The sequence below is a fragment of the Bombina bombina genome, chromosome 1 (genome assembly GCF_027579735.1).
Source record: "Bombina bombina isolate aBomBom1 chromosome 1, aBomBom1.pri, whole genome shotgun sequence".
NCBI lineage: Eukaryota > Metazoa > Chordata > Amphibia > Anura > Bombinatoridae > Bombina > Bombina bombina.
Window position 1 is genome coordinate 1281740015 of NC_069499.1, and position 20795 is coordinate 1281760809.

The 20795-nt window shown below is 39.3% G+C and overlaps 1 protein-coding gene across 1 annotated transcript in view; it reads left to right on the forward strand.

Moving 5' to 3' along the window:
- GARRE1 (granule associated Rac and RHOG effector 1) overlaps positions 1 to 20795 on the forward strand; it is a 481286-nt gene that overhangs the window by 384224 nt on the left and 76267 nt on the right. The window contains 1 exon segment of the mRNA XM_053701459.1: positions 7495 to 7620. Within this exon segment, the coding sequence (XP_053557434.1) occupies positions 7495 to 7620 (126 nt within the window).

A 20795-nucleotide genomic window follows, 5' to 3' on the forward strand; every position in this document is an offset into this window, starting at 1 on the left:
AGTCATAGAAGTTTCTCTGACTCAGTGATTAATACTATATTGCAGGCTTGTAAATCTATGTCTAGTAGGATTTATTATCGAGTTTGGAAGATTTACATCTCATGATGCTGTTCTTATGAATTCTCTTGGCATTCTTTTAGAATTCCTAGGATTTTATAGTTTCTTCATAAGTTTTTTTCTGCATGTTCCTTGAAAGGACAAATCTCTGCTTTTTCTGTGCTGTTTCACAGTAAATCTTTCTGATATTCATTGTTTTCTTCAGGCTTTGGTTCGTATCAAGCCTGTCATTTAAGCCAATTTCTACTCCTTGGATTCTTAATTTGGTTCTGAAGGCTTTACAGGCTCTTCTGTTTGAGCATATGCTTTCTTTGGACATTAATTACTTTCATGGAAAGTATTGTTCTTTTTAGACATCTCTTCAGCTGGAACAGTTTTTGAATTATCTGTTTTTTCTTGTGAATCTCCTTTTTCTGATTTTTCATCAGGATAAGGTGGTTTTTGCTGTCCTCATTTCAATTTTTACCTAAAGTTGTGAATTCTAACAACATTGGTAGAGGAATTATTGTCCCTTCCTTGTGTCCTAATCCTAAGAATTCTTTGGTAAGATTCTTACATTCTTGGATGTGGTAAGAGTTTTGAAATATTATGTTGAAGCTACTCAGATTTCAGAAAGACTTCTAGTCTATTTGTTATCTTTTCTGGTTTTAGGAAAGGTCAGAAGGCTTCTGCCATTTCTTTGGCATCTTGGTTAAGCTTTTGATTCATCATGCTTATTTGGAGTTGGGTTATTCCCCGCCTCAGAGGATTACAGCTCATTCTACTAGGTCAGTTTCTACTTCCTGGACTTTGAAGAATGAAGCTTTTGTTGATCAGATTTGCAAAGCAATGACTTGGTCTTCTTTGCATACTTTTACTAAATTCTACCATTTTGATGTTTTTTCTTCTTCAGAAGCAGTTTTGGTAGAATGGTACTTCAGGCAGCTGTTTCAGTTTGATTCTTCTGCTTATAATTTCAGTTTTTTTTCATTATAAAAATTGAAACTTTTGATTTGGGTAGTGGATTAATTTTCAGCGGAATTGGCTGTCTTTATTTTATCCCTCCCTCTCTAGTGACTCTTGCGTGGAAGTTCCACATCTTGGGTATCTGCTATCCCATACGTCACTAGCTCATGGACTCTTGCTAATTACATGAAAGAAAACATAATTTATGTAAGAACTTACCTGATAAATTCATTTCTTTCATATTAGCAAGAGTCCATGAGGCCCACCCTTTTTTGTGGTGGTTATGATTTTTTTGTAATAAAGCACTATTATTTCAATTCCTTATTTTTGATGCTTTCGCTCCTTCTTATCACCCCACTTCTTGGCTATTCGGTAAACTGAATTGTGGGTGTGGTGAGGGGTGTATTTATAGGCATTTTAAGGTTGGGAAACTTTGCCCCTCCTGGTAGGAATGTATATCCCAATACGTCACTAGCTCATGGACTCTTGCTAATATGAAAGAAATGAATTTATCAGGTAAGTTCTTACATAAATTATGTTTTTTTATTAAAGTTAGACCCCTAAAAAACTGAAAATTGAAAAAGAAAATAACTTCCCCATCTGAATAAAAAAAGGTCTCTCTTGGACTGCAAAGCAGATTTAGATCATGCTAGTGGAAATAGGGGACATATGACATAACAGGCCACTCTTGGACCTATGTTATAGTGAGAGGTCTCCACAACTATCTATGTAAACCGCTCTCAGAAGGTAAGACTTAGATTTATGTGGGTAGATAAATTTTATAAAGAAGGTCTACTGTATTGGTCCCTTATGATGTCAGAGAATAGAATATAGAACAGACATAGTACTTTAACGTAGGAGATATGAGAGTAAATACTGGTTGCACTTCTCTATATTTAGTATACTCATTGTCCCTTCTATCAATATAATATTATGTGCATGTTGCCTAGCTGCATAGGTATAGGTTAGATAGGAAAGCTTGTGTGCAAAGAATAGTAGATTTGAGAGATAATGAAATTATCATCTTGTCTAAAATTACAGAAACTGAACTAAAGGTTTTTTAGAGCTGAATTACAATAGCTACGTATGGCCAAACGTGCACAATAGAGCAACAGCTCTAGACAACCCACAAATACACAGACCATAATTTAAAATTACCTAAGGGACCATGGCTTAATTTTGAGGAAAAATGGGGATTTATTAAGATTAATCTACACTGATCTGTAGTCAGTTATATAGGGGTTGTAGAATATGCCAAATGTTAGATCCCATATTAGATATTGAGCTTAATCATATCTACAAGTAATATGAATCAATGTTGGTTGCAGTTTGCCTAATAATATACTAAGAACATATAAATGCCAACATAATCTATTATACATTAGTGAATGAAGGCTCAGAAGAGAATAACTAGAAGAAAATAACTATCATGAAGTACATAACAGTAACAGTTATTTGAATGAACTAAGTAGTAGCATAGCAACTCAAAATGACCACAAGTCCCAAGGGCTGAGATCCGAGATGTGATAAAATATCCCTTAAACTGTGTATCAGACCTGGAAGCCATCATTAACTTGAATAAAAGGGAATAAACATGAGAATAAGGTCCTTATGAAAAAAACTAAATTCAGTCAAGGCTCAGTACCCAAAATCCATGTGGTGTTCATTTTCATGGGAAAAGTACTGTTAGTAGACCCCATAAGGTCCGTGCACTAAGACCTTTGTAGGAATCTCTTATTTGGCTTCTCACCTCTCGATGTTGGGTACTGTGTCTCTCATCACAGTATAAGCCAGACCTTCGTTACACTCAAGGAGGCCGGCCGCACCTCCCCTGAGTAACACACACAGGCAGCTTTTCTTCAGATCCTTCCCCTGCATTGTCCTCTGGGGAACCCTCTGTACTGACCACTGTCCTATGTTGGTGGGCTATAGGTTGTTGTTTTCTTTGTGCCTCAGTGAAATACTCCGGGCATTCTGACAAAATAATGACAGGTCTCAGTGCAGAGCAGTCTTCCATACTGGAGCGGACTATCTATGTGGCCTCTGAGTTTTGGGGCTTAGTCTGTTTTTCCATCACTCACATGCTGCTGCCTCATTCTCTCTATTTTCAGCTATCAGCCGCCGAATGTCAGAGGTGGAATTGCTCGTTTGGGGTGGAGGAATGCATAGCCATATAACAGTGAGACTAACCTCTGTTCAAGCTCCTCTAAATGGCTCTGGATCAACGGGCATAAATCTGCTTCCCATTTGTTAAGAACATCCATGACCATACTTCTTCTGTAACGTTCTAAGTTCTCTGAACCTCCGCTGATTTTAGTAATAAATTGCTGTAGAAGGACTAATTTGTTATAATAATAAACGCCCTGTTTCTTCTCCCCTATTAACCGCAGCCATAGTGTTTTTCCATCTAATAGATGAGCGTAGGACTATGTAGGAACCTTGAAAGCGATGATAGTGTATTGAAACCAGTTTACTGGAGTTTCAGACTACTCGGTTACCAAGATATCTGCAGGGGAACTCTTGCAGCAGCCCAAGCCACATTGTGAATGAAGCTCATAAAATATAACCTCCAAGGCCTAAATGCATGCGGGTCTTCTTGGCTTTTCTGAAGAGCATAGGCCAGGCTTGCAGTCTATTATTAGCTCTGGAATTCAGATGTTGGCGTGCAGCAAAAATTTGCTTTCAAATTATCAAGTTACAATAAAGTAATTATAATAAGGAATATATATATATATATATATATATATATATATATATATATATATATATATATATATATATATATATATATATATATATATATATATATATATATATAAAACTGAAGCCAGGAGCTTCACATAGACTCATCCTACCACTTCAGAAGTTGGCTCTGTCACCTGCACTTTCTGTTTTGTATTTTAATTCATTTACATTCTGTATACTGCAGGGATTTCACAATTTCCAATTATGCTTTCAAAGCTTATGTGTTACTAGGATCATAATTTGTATATTTATGTGTATCTTTTACAAATTACATTACACTTTGTATTTGCTTCATTGTAAACGAAAAAACTGACCGCTTCTGAAAGTGTGAGGGACAGGGGAGTTCTAAGGGTATATGCAAATCTCTTACAATTCTCATGAAATGCTGTAAGCATTTTACACAAGCTGGTCTCACTGATTTTTCTTGCCAGCCATATGCAGGTGAAGTTATATTAAAATTTACAATAAACTAATTTAACTGACAGAAAAGTATAATAAACAAGAGGCAAAAGCAAGTTAAATTGTAGTGAAAACATTTCAGTTCAATTTGCATTTGCTGAAAACTGAGACTTTATATCAGTCCCAGGTGCTCAGCTGTAAATTTTCCTCTTACCAGTGAAATGTTGCTTCCCAGAGAACCTCATTACTTTGTATGGAAAGCATCTCTCATCTCTCTAGGACTTTCAAGTTCTGCCTTTTTTTCTTACAGAATTCAGCCCCTGTGAAGTCTGCACTATAATTTATCTCCAAACTAGAGAATGTTTGATTAATAGGCACATAGAAAGTAATGAAGCTCTCTGGGAAACTAAAGTTGTCAGCTTTATTGTAAATTGAAAAACAAAAAAATGTAATTTACAAAATAAACGTGTGTGTGTGTGTGTGTATGGCCCTAATTTGTTAGTTACTCAAACTGTCAAAGCATAATCGGAATTTATAAAATCACAATCCTAAAATATACTGCTACATACAAAATCGAAATGCTTTATAAAATAGAAAGTGCAAATCTTAAAGTTAATAAAACATGACTCATTTTGAAGTGTAAAGTAATATAAAACACAAAGTTTAAGTGTAACAAAACTATTATGTTATGCAGTTCTTTACTGCACTGGGCTTGCCTCTACTTTACATACTGAAATGCATTGAATGCCCCTTAGAGAAGTATAGTAGAATTAGCCTATCTAGAATTTTGTGAGAGATCTCACAGTGCTGGAGGGTCATTTTAGATGATCTCATCTGAGTGAAAAGTTTACGGGAGGCATCTCTCTGCACTATAAATTTAATAAAACTTAAAGAACATAATCTGAAGTGTAAAGTAATATAAAATACAAAGAACAAAGTGTAATGAACTTTCATGTCATGCAATGCTATATGGCCATTGGGCTTGTCCTTCACATACAGAAATGCAGGGAACGCCCCTTGGAGAAGTATAGCAAAAGCTGTCATTTTAGAATCTCGTGAGGGATCTAGCAGTGCTGGAGGATCATTTTATATAATCTCATCTGACAGGAGAGCTTAATATCATCAGGCCCTAAGTCATTTAAAAATAACATTTTTTTTTTTTATTATTTATGAAAATAATTTTATTTTATTTGGAATATGACTTAGTTCTCACCTGAACCATAGCCAAATGACTAAAGTTCCTGTACCAATTACATTGTTAATCTACTTTTCTATATTTGACTCTTTTGTATTGGCTAGTAGTTTCTTGGATATGTTAATTTTCAAAAACAGAAATAAAGCAGCTAAGGTATATTTCAATAATTGCACTTCATTATTATACAATCTTAAAATACTTTGTTTCAAGGTCCTAATAAGCATACAGTATGTTAGATAAGATATAGTGTGTTTCTGAATCACTGCTTGGTTGCGATTTTATTCAATAAATATAAACAGCATGTCAACAGATTTACTAACTCTAGGTCTTCCATAGATCATATAAAAAAAAAAAAAAAAAATGGACATAAAGTTTAATTTGTTTCATAAGGTGAGAGTCCACAAGCCATCACATGTGGGATTAAAGTCCAGTTCTACTGGAGAGGGCAAATACACTCAACACAATTGAACTTGAATCCCCTTCCACTTTCTCAAGATTCATTAGTCACTTTGATTCAGGCCAGAATGCCTATTGCAAGATGCATTTATCCCAAAATCTGTAAAGTGAGTGTAAGAATTACCATTAAAACTCTCTCAGAATTCCTAGAATTCTTATTTTTTTTTTGTAGGATGTCCTGGATTAAGGGTTTATCAGCCTGTTCCCTTAAAGGCCAAATTTCTGTACTTTCAGTCTCGAAGATTTTGAGACTTCCTGACATCAGACCTGCTTTCCCTCCATGGAACCTTAACTTGTTGAGGGTTCTTCCAAGCTCAGCCGTTTAAACTTTTGCATGTTCTGGACATCTACTATTTTGTTGAAAGGCTCTCTTTTTCTTGGCCATTTTTTCTGCAAGAAGAGAATATGAGCTTTCTGATCTCTCTTGTGATTCTCCTTTCCTGATTTTTTTTTCATTAGGATAAAGCAGTTTTAAGCACAAACTACTCTTGCCAACTTAATGTTGTAAGTAGTTGTAGCCCCATCTTGCTGCCCAGTGTCAAAAAACAATGAAGAGAGATTACTATTATAAATTGAATGAAATTTTATCTTCTAGCCACTAAATAATTCAGAAAATATTATTATTCCTTGTTTATCCACTTCTCAGGTCCCCTCATGGGACAGAAAGCTATTGCAATCATCTTGGCAGCTTGACTTATAGTTTTGATTTCGCGTTAGTATGCCAATTAACCAGGGAAATCTCCCCCTGAACAAATTACTGGTCATTCAACCTGAGTAGTTGCCACCCATTGGGCTTTTAGAAATTAAGCTTCCATTGATGGTCATCTACCTTTACCAAACTCTACCATTTTGTCACATTTGCCTCTTCTAAACCTGCTTTTGGTTGGAAAGTTCCGCAGGCCGCAGTGCCTGTTTAGTACCTTTTTCCTGCCCTATTTCATGGTGGTCTCATGGGTTTTGCAGCTTGGGTATAGGATCCCACATGTGATGGTTTGTAGAATTTCACCATCGTATTTAGAAAAAAAAATGATGCTTACCTGATAAATTAATTTATTTCATGATAGTGAGAGTCTGAAACCCGCCCCTTTTTTTTCCCATAATAGTTGGCGACAGTACCAGTTTACACTTCTTTTACCCTACTTTTCCTTTCCTACTTTCTTATTTTCTCCTTTCCCTTGGCCATATGTTTGACTAAGGAGTCATGGGAATGTGGGAGGGGATTAAAGCTCTGTTGTGTGGGGTGTTTTGCCTCCTCATTTAGGGCTGGACTTTAATCCCACATTTGATGGCTCATGGACTCTCTCACCATCGTAAAATAAATTAACTGATCCGGTAAGCAATACATTTTGGTTTATAGGCACAACCCCATTTCTAATACTGAATAAAGTATTTTTGGTAATGTTTGCTTTTTCTGAATTTTTTTTTTTTTTTTTTTTTAAATGTGCATGCATTCTTCACCCTCACATTCTCTGAGTTCCAGTTTTATCATGCAACATGTCTCCTTCAAGTATTTCAGAGCATGCGCAAGAGGCATATGTGCAGCTTACAGCTCTAATTGTGGCAGGTAGCATACAAAAGATACATAATCAATTAGATTATTGCAAAATGTTTCTAAACTGATTTGAAATGCACTTTTTTGACCCCTTTAAATATTGGTGTTACAATTTGGAATATTGACTAATTGGTTATTGCCCTAGGTGTTTGAAGGAGGATCCAGCAACAATGTCTCTTTTACAACGAAGTCTTGATCCAGAAAAAACGCTGGGACTGGTTGATGTTCTGTACACAGCTGTGTTTGATATTAACAGACGGAAGGAGGGTCGGTATGTACATGTCTTTAACTCTGCATTATTCCTTCTTTATGAATATCTGGTTTGAAGCCCAGTGCAAACACACTTTTACAAAAGATGTTTCATTTGCCACAGTGTTTTGCATTAAAATGACTTGCAAGACAAACAAGGTATGATTTTAGGTCACAAAACACTTTGCTTTGTTTTTCATTTTATTCATGTATTTTCATGCTTTATGGCATTATTTTTAAAGGGATATGCAACCCAAAAAATGTTGTGATTCAGACAGAACATTGTATAAAAAAAATATTCTAATTTACTTCTATTATCAAATTTGCTGTGTTGAAGAGATACCTAGGTAGGTATCTGGAGCACTACATGGCTGGAAATAGTACTGCCATCTAGTGATCTTGCAAATGGAAAACATACTTGCAAAACCTCTGCCATATAGTTCTCCAAAAATGTACTGGCTCTAGGCTTACTTCGCTGCTTTTCAACAAAAGATACCAAGAGAGCAGATAAAAATGAGAAAGTTATTTAAAATTGCATTATCTATCTGAAAGAATCATGAAAAATGTTGGGTTTCATATCCATATAACTGATTGGCCTAAAATAAATTAATTCCTCTGCTTTGATGCACAGTAAAGAATAACTGCCCTGCACAGCCACATAATTAAACCTAGAGACATAACAATGAAATTAAACTAGATATAATTTTAGGTAGATCACATTGTTTTCACAATCATGCCTCTCATCTATATGTTAGAATTTATTTTATAATTTATTATATATGCACCCAATACCTTCAATGCACTAAGATTGCACTTCTTAGACTTTAATTTGCTATTTTATACATTCAAAACCTCATAAAAACATCACAGCAAAATACCATATGGAGTAAATTCATATCTGAACTAGCTGCCTTGCAATGTGATCCTCCTTATCTGGTGTTTCATGCGGATAAGGCTGTACTTCGCACCGGTTTGGGGTTTCTCCCAAGGTTGGTGTCTAATTGTGAATCAATCAGGAAAAAGATGTTCCTTCTTTGTGTCCTAACCCTTCTTCTAAGGAGAGGTTACTTCATAACCTGGATGTGGTTCGTGTCTTGAATTTCTATCTTCAGGCTACAAAAGATTTCAGACCGTCTACATCTCTTTTTGTGGTGTATTCTTGGAAGCGCAAGGGGCAAAGGGCCTCTGCTGCTACTTTGTCTTTTTGGTTGAGGAGCTTGATTTGCTTGGCTTATGAGACAGCAGGACATAAGCCTCCTCAGAGGATCATGGCTCATTCAACTAGAGCTGTTGCTTTGTCTTGGGCCTTCAAGAATGAGGCCTCTATGGAGCAAATTTGTAAGGCGACTACCTGGTCCTCCTTGCACACTTTTACAAAGTTTTACAAATTTGACGTTTTTGCTTCTGCGGAAGCTTTTTTGGGAAGAAAGGTTTTGCAGGATGTAGTGCCCTCAGACTAAGGTCCGCCTTTTACCCTCCCGGTTTCATTCAGTGTCCTCTAGAGCTTGAGTATATGTTCCCAATAGTAATGAATGAAGCCGTGGACTCTCCTCCCCTTTAGATGGAAAACATAAACTATGCTTACCTGATGCTTACCTGATAATTTAATTTCCATCGAGGGGAGGAGAGTCCATGGCTCCCGCCCGTATCTCCGTTGGACGGCCCTAAATTTATTCATCTTCTGGCACCTTTTTTTACCCTGATATTTCTCCTACTGTTCCTGGTTCCCTCTGCATAATGACTGGGGGATGAGGGAAGTGGGGGAGGTGTTTGGGCCTTTGGCTGTGGTGTCTTTGCCTCCTCCTGGTGGCCAGGTTCTTAGTTCCCAATAGTAATGAATGAAGCTGTGGACTCTCCTCCCCTCGATGGAAATGAAATTATCAGGTAAGCATAATTTATGTTTTTGCAAAGATGTTCAAGTATGACAAGTCACTAAAATCTATAAGAATTGTATGCCTTAAATTTTGCATCCATATCAGCCGCAACAGTCTATTGTCCAGAGGGAATTCTCCCTGCACTTGACACACATAGGGAAAACTACAGTTTTTTACTCCTAAAAATATCAAAATGTGACTGTTTGTTTAATGGCTGTCCCCAAACTAAGTAAATGTAAATCTGGGGTTTTAACTCGGTTGCCAGAGGTAAATATTTCTTGTGCTGATAACCTGAGGTTCAGAATTGATAACATCCTCTCTAAAGGTGTTTTTTTTACAAAGACCTTTAGGCAGCTGTACCCCACAGCACAATCTTTTATGTGATCTGCAGTGTACCCAAATTATTATAATATGTGCAACTATACAGGGAGTGCAGAATTATTAGGCAAATGAGTATTTTGACCACATCATCCTCTTTATGCATGTTGTCTTACTCCAAGCTGTATAGGCTCGAAAGCCTACTACCAATTAAGTATATTAGGTGATGTGCATCTCTGTAATGAGAAGGGGTGTGGTCTAATGACATCAACACCCTATATCAGGTGTGCATAATTATTAGGCAACTTCCTTTCCTTTGGCAAAATGGGTCAAAAGAAGGACTTGACAGGCTCAGAAAAGTAAAAAATAGTGAGATATCTTGCAGAGGGATGCAGCACTCTTAAATCAAGCGTTTCAATCAAAATAGTCAACAGGGTCGCAAGAAGCGTGTGGAAAAACCAAGGCGCAAAATAACTGTCCATGAACTGAGAAAAGTCAAGCGTGCAGCTGCCAAGATGCCACTTGCCACCAGTTTGGCCATATTTCAGAGCTGCAACATCACTGGAGTGCCCAAAAGCACAAGGTGTGCAATACTCAGAGACATGGCCAAGGTAAGAAAGGCTGAAAGACGACCACCACTGAACAAGACACACAAGCTGAAACGTCAAGACTGGGCCAAGAAATATCTCAAGACTGATTTTTCTAAGGTTTTATGGACTGATGAAATGAGAGTGAGTCTTGATGGGCCAGATGGATGGGCCTGTGGCTGGATTGGTAAAGGGCAGAGAGCTCCAGTCCAACTCAGACGCCAGCAAGGTGGAGGTGGAGTACTGGTTTGGGCTGGTATCATCAAAGATGAGCTTGTGGGGCCTTTTCGGGTTGAGGATGGAGTCAAGCTCAACTCCCAGTCCTACTGCCAGTTTCTGGAAGACACCTTCTTCAAGCAGTGGTACAGGAAGAAGTCTGCATCTTCAAGAAAAACATGATTTTCATGCAGGACAATGCTCCACCACACACGTCCAAGTTACTCCACAGCGTGGCTGGCAAGAAAGGGTATAAAAGAAGAAAATCTAATGACATGGCCTCCTTGTTCACCTGATCTGAACCCCATTGAGAACCTGTGGTCCATCATCAAATGTGAGATTTACAAGGAGGGAAAACAGTACACCTCTCTGAACAGTGTCTGGGAGGCTGTGGTTGCTGCTGCACGCAATGTTGATGGTGAACAGATCAAAACACTGACAGAATCCATGGATGGCAGGCTTTTGAGTGTCCTTGCAAAGAAAGGTGGCTATATTGGTCACTGATTTGTTTTTGTTTTGTTTTTGAATGTTAGAAATGTATATTTGTGAATGTTGAGATGTTATATTGGTTTCACTGGCAAAAAATAAATAATTGAAATTGGTATATATTTGTTTTTTGTTAAGTTGCCTAATAATTATGCACAGTAATAGTCACCTGCACACACAGATATCCCCCTAAAATAGCTATAACTAAAAACTACTTCCAAAACTATTCAGCTTTGATATTAATGAGTTTTTTGGGTTCATTGAGAACATGGTGGTTGTTCAATAATAAAATGAATCCTCAAAAATACAACTTGCCTAATAATTCTGCACTCCCTGTATATTGTACTAAACATAATAACATACAGTGCCATTACTATTTATTATAACCATCTGTGCCATTAATACTTATTTGTAAGTCAATTAAGCATTGTACTACCATCATTGCTAGGGGATGTAAACTCCTGTCTCTGTGTATGCAAGACATTACATGTTGTATGCTCTTAGTGTACACTATTCTACAGTATGTACCCCCCTATGTTATATACCTTTCATTTATTGTACTCTGCATGTTTATTTATATATATTTTAATAGTGGAGATCCTTTAGAGATAAGAACTATTAGTAACTCTGTTATACCTATGTTATGTGTAATTTATTTGGCCAAATGTTCTTTCATGCAGAAACTGAACGTTGATCATGAATATTTTCTTTATTTGTAGAGATCCTTTAGAGATAAGATCCGTTGGTATCTCTTTTATTCCATTGTATGAGTGCTTTATATGTATGCACATACATTTATCATGCCGACACTGAGTATTAATTTTGAATATTTTCATTAACTATGTACAATGTATATTTACTTTTTGAGAGTATACACAGTCTCTTCTTTCTCTTGACATGGATTTACAAGTATTTAGGTGTACCTGTTTGTCTATATGTGCTGCTCCTTTAGTCAGGAAGGCCACTTAACAGTCTAAATATATGCAAATGCTTAAGTAGGTACATGTATACTACATCTGAAGCTTATGTCATGTAAAGATTTTTTGCATATACGTATGTATAAGTTTATACAATTTAAGTGCTACCCTGAAAATAGTTTGGATGTCTGGACTGATTCTCTTTGTCCTTCAAGTGATTATGTGTTTCTCCAACATAGGTGTGTCCGGTCCACGGCGTCATCCTTACTTGTGGGATATTCTCTTCCCCAACAGGAAATGGCAAAGAGCCCAGCAAAGCTGGTCACATGATCCCTCCTAGGCTCCGCCTACCCCAGTCATTCTCTTTGCCGTTGTACAGGCAACATCTCCACGGAGATGGCTTAGAGTTTTTTAGTGTTTAACTGTAGTTTTTATTATTCAATCAAGAGTTTGTTATTTTAAAATAGTGCTGGTATGTACTATTTACTCAGAAACAGAAAAGAGATGAAGATTTCTGTTTGTATGAGGAAAATGATTTTAGCAACCGTTACTAAAATCCATGGCTGTTCCACACAGGACTGTTGAGAGGAATTAACTTCAGTTGGGGGAACAGTGAGCAGTCTCTTGCTGCTTGAGGTATGACACATTCTAACAAGACGATGTAATGCTGGAAGCTGTCATTTTCCCTATGGGATCCGGTAAGCCATGTTTATTAAGATTGTAAATAAGGGCTTCACAAGGGCTTATTAAGACTGTAGACTTTTTCTGGGCTAAATCGATGCATTATTAACACATATTTAGCCTTGAGGAATCATTTAATCTGGGTATTTTGATAAGATTATATCGGCAGGCACTTTTTTAGACACCTTTCTCTTTAGGGGCTTTCCCAAATCATAGGCAGAGCCTCATTTTCGCGCCGGTGTTGCGCACTTGTTTTTGAGAGGCATGACATGCAGTCGCATGTGTGAGGAGCTCTGATACATAGAAAAGACTTTCTGAAGGCGTCATTTGGTATCGTATTCCCCTTTGGGCTTGGTTGGGTCTCAGCAAAGCAGATACCAGGGACTGTAAAGGGGTTAAAGTTAAAAACGGCTCCGGTTCCGTTATTTTAAGGGTTAAAGCTTCCAAATTTGGTGTGCAATACTTTTAAGGCTTTAAGACACTGTGGTGAAATTTTGGTGAATTTTGAAACAATTCCTTCATATTTTTTCGCAATTGCAGTAATAAAGTGTGTTCAGTTTAAAATTTAAAGTGACAGTAACGGTTTTATTTTAAAACGTTTTTTGTACTTTGTTATCAAGTTTATGCCTGTTTAACATGTCTGCACTACCAGATAGACTGTGTTCTGAATGTGGGGAAGCCAGAGTTCCTTCTCATTTAAATAAATGTGATTTATGTGACAATGACAATGATGCCCAAGATGATTCCTCAAGTGAGGGGAGTAAGCATGGTACTGCATCATTCCCTCCTTCGTCTACACGAGTCTTGCCCACTCAGGAGGCCCCTAGTACATCTAGCGCGCCAATACTCCTTACTATGCAACAATTAACGGCTGTAATGGATAATTCTGTCAAAAACATTTTAGCCAAAATGCACACTTATCAGCGTAAGCGCGACTGCTCTGTTTTAGATACTGAAGAGCATGACGACGCTGATAATAATGGTTCTGAAGGGCCCCTAAACCAGTCTGATGGGGCCAGGGAGGTTTTGTCTGAGGGAGAAATTACTGATTCAGGGAACATTTCTCAACAAGCTGAACCTGATGTGATTACGTTTAAATTTAAGTTGGAACATCTCCGCATCCTGCTTAAGGAGGTATTATCCACTCTGGATGATTGTGACAAGTTGGTCATCCCAGAGAAACTATGTAAAATGGACAAGTTCCTAGAGGTCCCGGGGCTCCCAGAAGCTTTTCCTATACCCAAGCGGGTGGCGGACATTGTAAATAAAGAATGGGAAAGGCCCGGTATTCCTTTCGTCCCTCCCCCCATATTTAAAAAATTGTTTCCTATGGTCGACCCCAGAAAGGACTTATGGCAGACAGTCCCCAAGGTCGAGGGAGCGGTTTCCACTTTAAACAAACGCACCACTATACCCATAGAAGATAGTTGTGCTTTCAAAGATCCTATGGATAAAAAATTAGAAGGTTTACTTAAAAAGATGTTTGTTCAGCAGGGTTACCTTCTACAACCAATTTCATGCATTGTCCCTGTCGCTACAGCCGCGTGTTTCTGGTTTGATGAGCTGGTAAAGGCGGTCGATAGTGATTCTCCTCCTTATGAGGAGATTATGGACAGAATCAATGCTCTCAAATTGGCTAATTCTTTCACCCTAGACGCCACTTTGCAATTGGCTAGGTTAGCGGCTAAGAATTCTGGGTTTGCTATTGTGGCGCGCAGAGCGCTTTGGTTGAAATCTTGGTCAGCTGATGCGTCTTCCAAGAACAAGCTCCTTAACATTCCTTTCAAGGGGAAAACGCTGTTTGGCCCTGACTTGAAAGAGATTATCTCTGATATCACTGGGGGTAAGGGCCACGCCCTTCCTCAGGATCGGCCTTTCAAGGCCAAAAATAAACCTAATTTTCGTCCCTTTCGTAGAAACGGACCAGCCCAAAGTGCTACGTCCTCTAAGCAAGAGGGTAATACTTCTCAAGCCAAGCCAGCTTGGAGACCAATGCAAGGCTGGAACAAGGGAAAGCAGGCCAAGAAACCTGCCACTGCTACCAAGACAGCATGAAATGTTGGCCCCGATCCGGGACCGGATCTGGTGGGGGGCAGACTCTCTCTCTTCGCTCGGGCTTGGGCAAGAGATGTTCTGGATCCTTGGGCGCTAGAAATAGTCTCCCAAGGTTATCTTCTGGAATTCAAGGGGCTTCCCCCAAGGGGGAGGTTCCACAGGTCTCAGTTGTCTTCAGACCACATAAAAAGACAGGCATTCTTACGTTGTGTAGAAGACCTGTTAAAAATGGGAGTGATTCATCCTGTTCCATTAGGAGAACAAGGGATGGGGTTCTACTCCAATCTGTTCATAGTTCCCAAAAAAGAGGGAACGTTCAGACCAATCTTAGATCTCAAGATCTTAAACAAGTTTCTCGAGGTTCCATCGTTCAAAATGGAAACCATTCGAACAATTCTTCCTTCCATCCAGGAAGGTCAATTCATGACCACGGTGGATTTAAAGGATGCGTATCTACATATTCCTATCCACAAGGAACATCATCGGTTCCTAAGGTTCGCATTCCTGGACAAGCATTACCAGTTCGTGGCGCTTCCTTTCGGATTAGCCACTGCTCCAAGGATTTTCACAAAGGTACTAGGGTCCCTTCTAGCTGTGCTAAGACCAAGGGGCATTGCTGTAGTACCTTACTTGGACGACATTCTGATTCAAGCGTCGTCCCTTCCTCAAGCAAAGGCTCACACGGACATCGTCCTGGCCTTTCTCAGATCTCACGGATGGAAAGTGAACGTGGAAAAGAGTTCTCTATCTCCGTCAACAAGGGTTCCCTTCTTGGGGACAATAATAGACTCCTTAGAAATGAGGATTTTTCTGACAGAGGCCAGAAAAACAAAACTTCTAGACTCTTGTCGGATACTTCATTCCGTTCCTCTTCCTTCCATAGCGCAGTGCATGGAAGTGATAGGTTTGATGGTAGCGGCAATGGACATAGTTCCTTTTGCGCGCATTCATCTAAGACCATTACAACTGTGCATGCTCAGTCAGTGGAATGGGGACTATACAAACTTGTCTCCGAGGATACAAGTAAATCAGAGGACCAGAGTCTCACTCCGTTGGTGGCTGTCCCTGGACAACCTGTCACAAGGGATGACCTTCCGCAGACCAGAGTGGGTCATTGTCACGACCGACGCCAGTCTGATGGGCTGGGGCGCGGTCTGGGGATCCCTGAAAGCTCAGGGTCTTTGGTCTCGGGAAGAATCTCTTCTACCGATAAATATTCTGGAACTGAGAGCGATATTCAATGCTCTCAAGGCTTGGCCTCAGCTAGCGAGGGCCAAGTTCATACGGTTTCAATCAGACAACATGACAACTGTTGCGTACATCAACCATCAGGGGGGAACAAGGAGTTCCCTGGCGATGGAAGAAGTGACCAAAATCATTCTATGGGCGGAGTCTCACTCCTGCCACCTGTCTGCTATCCACATCCCAGGAGTGGAAAATTGGGAAGCGGATTTTCTGAGTCGTCAGACATTGCATCCGGGGGAGTGGGAACTCCATCCGGAAATCTTTGCCCAAGTCACTCAACTGTGGGGCATTCCAGACATGGATCTGATGGCCTCTCGTCAGAACTTCAAAGTTCCTTGCTACGGGTCCAGATCCAGGGATCCCAAGGCGGCTCTAGTGGATGCACTAGTAGCACCTTGGACCTTCAAACTAGCTTATGTATTCCCGCCGTTTCCTCTCATCCCCAGGCTGGTAGCCAGGATCAATCAGGAAAGGGCGTCGGTGATCTTGATAGCTCCTGCGTGGCCACGCAGGACTTGGTATGCAGATCTGGTGAATATGTCATCGGCTCCACCATGGAAGCTACCTTTGAGACGAGACCTTCTTGTTCAAGGTCCGTTCGAACATCCGAATCTGGTCTCACTCCAGCTGACTGCTTGGAGATTGAACGCTTGATCTTATCGAAGCGAGGGTTCTCAGATTCTGTTATCGATACTCTTGTTCAGGCCAGAAAGCCTGTACCTAGAAAGATTTACCACAAAATTTGGAAAAAATATATCTGTTGGTGTGAATCTAAAGGATTCCCTTGGGACAAGGTTAAGATTCCTAAGATTCTATCCTTCCTTCAAGAAGGATTGGAAAAAGGATTATCTGCAAGTTCCCTGAAGGGACAGATTTCTGCCTTGTCTGTGTTACTTCACAAAAAGCTGGCAGCTGTGCCAGATGTTCAAGCCTTTGTTCAGGCTCTGGTTAGAATCAAGCCTGTTTACAAACCTTTGACTCCTCCTTGGAGTCTCAACTTAGTTCTTTCAGTTCTTCAGGGGGTTCCGTTTGAACCCTTACATTCCGTTGATATTAAGTTATTATCTTGGAAAGTTTTGTTTTTGGTTGCAATTTCTTCTGCTAGAAGAGTTTCAGAATTATCTGCTCTGCAGTGTTCTCCTCCTTATCTGGTGTTCCATGCAGATAAGGTGGTTTTACGTACTAAACCTGGTTTTCTTCCAAAAGTTGTTTCTAACAAAAACATTAACCAGGAGATTATCGTACCTTCTCTGTGTCCGAAACCAGTTTCGAAGAAGGAACGTTTGTTGCACAATTTGGATGTTGTTCGCGCTCTAAAATTCTATTTAGATGCTACAAAGGATTTTAGACAAACATCTTCCTTGTTTGTTGTTTATTCCGGTAAAAGGAGAGGTCAAAAAGCAACTTCTACCTCTCTCTCTTTGTGGATTAAAAGCATCATCAGATTGGCTTACGAGACTGCCGGACGGCAGCCTCCCGAAAGAATCACAGCTCATTCCACTAGGGCTGTGGCTTCCACATGGGCCTTCAAGAACGAGGCTTCTGTTGATCAGATATGTAGGGCAGCGACTTGGTCTTCACTGCACACTTTTACCAAATTTTACAAGTTTGATACTTTTGCTTCTTCTGAGGCTATTTTTGGGAGAAAGGTTTTGCAAGCCGTGGTGCCTTCCATCTAGGTGACCTGATTTGCTCCCTCCCATCATCCGTGTCCTAAAGCTTTGGTATTGGTTCCCACAAGTAAGGATGACGCCGTGGACCGGACACACCTATGTTGGAGAAAACAGAATTTATGTTTACCTGATAAATTACTTTCTCCAACGGTGTGTCCGGTCCACGGCCCGCCCTGGTTTTTTAATCAGGTCTGATAATTTATTTTCTTTAACTACAGTCACCACGGTATCATATGGTTTCTCCTATGCAAATATTCCTCCTTAACGTCGGTCGAATGACTGGGGTAGGCGGAGCCTAGGAGGGATCATGTGACCAGCTTTGCTGGGCTCTTTGCCATTTCCTGTTGGGGAAGAGAATATCCCACAAGTAAGGATGACGCCGTGGACCGGACACACCGTTGGAGAAAGTAATTTATCAGGTAAACATAAATTCTGTTTTTCTTCTCTTTGAAGAACGTTGTCTATGATCTTTAAGAGCATTTACAAAACGTTTGAAGGGTAGGGACATAATTAATCCTAGTACCTGTGTAACCTCAGAGTCAAGAGATTTTACCCCAATCTGTTTATTATCTAAAGGGATTTACAGTCCTGTCCTGGATTTCATATCTCTAAATATATTGGTCACACTTTTATAATGAGAACATCCCTCATGGTTTTGTTACCTTAATCAAAGGGTCAGTTTCTTACTATTATAGACCTCAAGGATTCTTATCTGCACATCCCTATACATATGGATTATTTTCAGTTCCTGAGGTTTGTATATCTGCAAAATTCTGCCAGTTTGCCACTCTCTGTGGGAAACAATCTTTCTGGTGATCAGAATCAGGACATTTCAGTTGCTTCTTATCTGGCTGATATCTAGTGCAAGCTTAGTTACTGTTGCTCATACTCTCAAACCTCTGTCTTTCAAGGCAAAAGTTGGAGTATCAATGTAGCTAAAGCTCTTTATATTCTGCTATGAGGGTAGCATTAACAGGAGTTATAATAGACTCAATCCTTATGCATCTGTTTTCCTGTCAGAACTTTGCATTATTTTGATTCAGAGGGTGTGTCTCTTTCTGCAATTAGCTCAATCATTTGGTAGCTGAGTGCATGGAGGGCAGTTAGTCTTATGGTAGCTGCTTCAGTCACAGTTTCTTTAGCCCCCTCTTCACTCAAGACCCTTATAATGGCTATGCTACCACAGTGGTCAATGAAGTATTGTCATTTGGTACACAGATTTATTTAGATTTCTTGATCAATCAATCTTTTTCTTAAGGACACAGTCTATCTTTGTCCCTTGGGAAATCCTTCCTTTGTCATTCTTGGTCTATTGTACCAACGAACTCCAGTCTTTCAGGCTGGGTTGTGGTCTGGGTTTCTTGAAGATTTCAAGATGTTTGGAATCCCCTTGAGGCAAGGTTATCAATCAACATTCTGGAACTTCAAGCAATCTTCAAGCTATTCAGCCCTGGTCTCTATCGAAGGAGGAAAAGTTTCTGTTTCCAGTCGGACAGCATATTTGCAGTGGCCTACATAAATTGTCATGGGGGTTAACCGCAGTCCACTGGCCATGTAGGAAATGTCTATTATTCTGTCTTGGGCAGAGAGGATTATTGCTCCCTCTTGGCATTTCACAATACCATGTGTGAACTACTGGGAGGTGGATCAGTCCATTCAAGAGAGTGGTCTCTCCATACAATATTTGTGATCGTTTATTGATCCAATGGGCTTACAGGACATAGATCTAATGGCCTCTCACTTAAATCTCACACTTTCTAGCTATTGTGAAAGATAAAAGATCCTAAGGCTCACATATTAGTCATGGGACTTAAATCTAGTATTTCTGTTTCCTCTGTTTTTATTCCAAGAGTCATTTATTGGATCAAATAGGAGTCAACATCACTAATATTAGTTACTCCAGCCTGGTGCCACAGGACTTGGTATTTGGTCATAGTGCAGTTGTCCTTTTGCTTTCCATGGCTTTTTTCCTAAGGAGAATACCAACCAAGAGAAGATTGTTCCTTCATTGTGTTCAAATGCTGTTAACTCTAGGTAGCGGATATTACTTAATCTGATTGTAGTAAACACTTTGAAGTTCTATCTCCAAGCAACTAAAAGACTTCAGACAAACTTCGTTTTTTTTTTTTTTTTCTTCACTACTAAATATAGTAAGGGACAGAAAGCTACTAAGGTAGTGTTTGCCTCTTAGCTCATAAAAAGGGATTCAAGACTTGAAGGTTGGGAAGGTCACCTTTCTAAGAGTTATTACAGCTCTTTTTTTCAAGAGCAATAGCAACATTGTGGGGTTTTGAAAGATTATGCATCTTTGGAGCAGATTAGCAAAACTGCAACATGTCTTATTCATGTACTTTTTTTCAGAGTTTATTGCAAGCATCTTTTGGCAGAAAAGTCCTTCAGGCCGCAGTGTCGGCTAAATAAGAACTAGCAGAAAAATCATCCCACCCTCTCCGTAACATAAACAATCAACTTAGGTATTAATGTTATAGACAACCATCATTATTTTACAAAAGAAAATGTTACCTTATCTGACAAATTATTTTCCACAGGCCCCGTCCTTTTCAATTTTTGTGCGACAGTTCTAATGTCACCTCCATAGACCCTGCTTTGCTTTTCCTACCTTTCTTTCTTATTTTCCAATCGGCTCTAAGTAAAACTAAGAGAGAAATGGGAGGGTTTTAAATCTCTTATAGGGGTTCTAGTGGTGGGAAATATATACCCCATATGTTATGGAGGTCTGTGGACCATCATTCCGAAAAAAAAAAATAATGAATCAGGTAAGCATTAATTTTGTTTTTCCCCTTATCTTTCCTGCTGAGGGCAGTTAGGACAGATATAAACAGACAATAAAAGAGGCTGCAAACAATGTTGCACACACACACTGCCTTTTCTCTTGTTAAGTGTATCCAGTCCACGGATCATCCATTACTTGTGGGATATTCTCCTTCCCAACAGGAAGTTGCAAGAGGATCACCCACAGCAGAGCTGCTATATAGCTCCTCCCCTCACTGCCATCCAGTCATTCTCTTGCAACTCTCAACAAAGATGGACGTAGTAAGAGGAGAGTGGTGTATTATAGTTAGTTTTTTAACTTCAATCAAAAGTTTGTTATTTTTAAATGGTACCGGAGTGTACTGTTTCATCT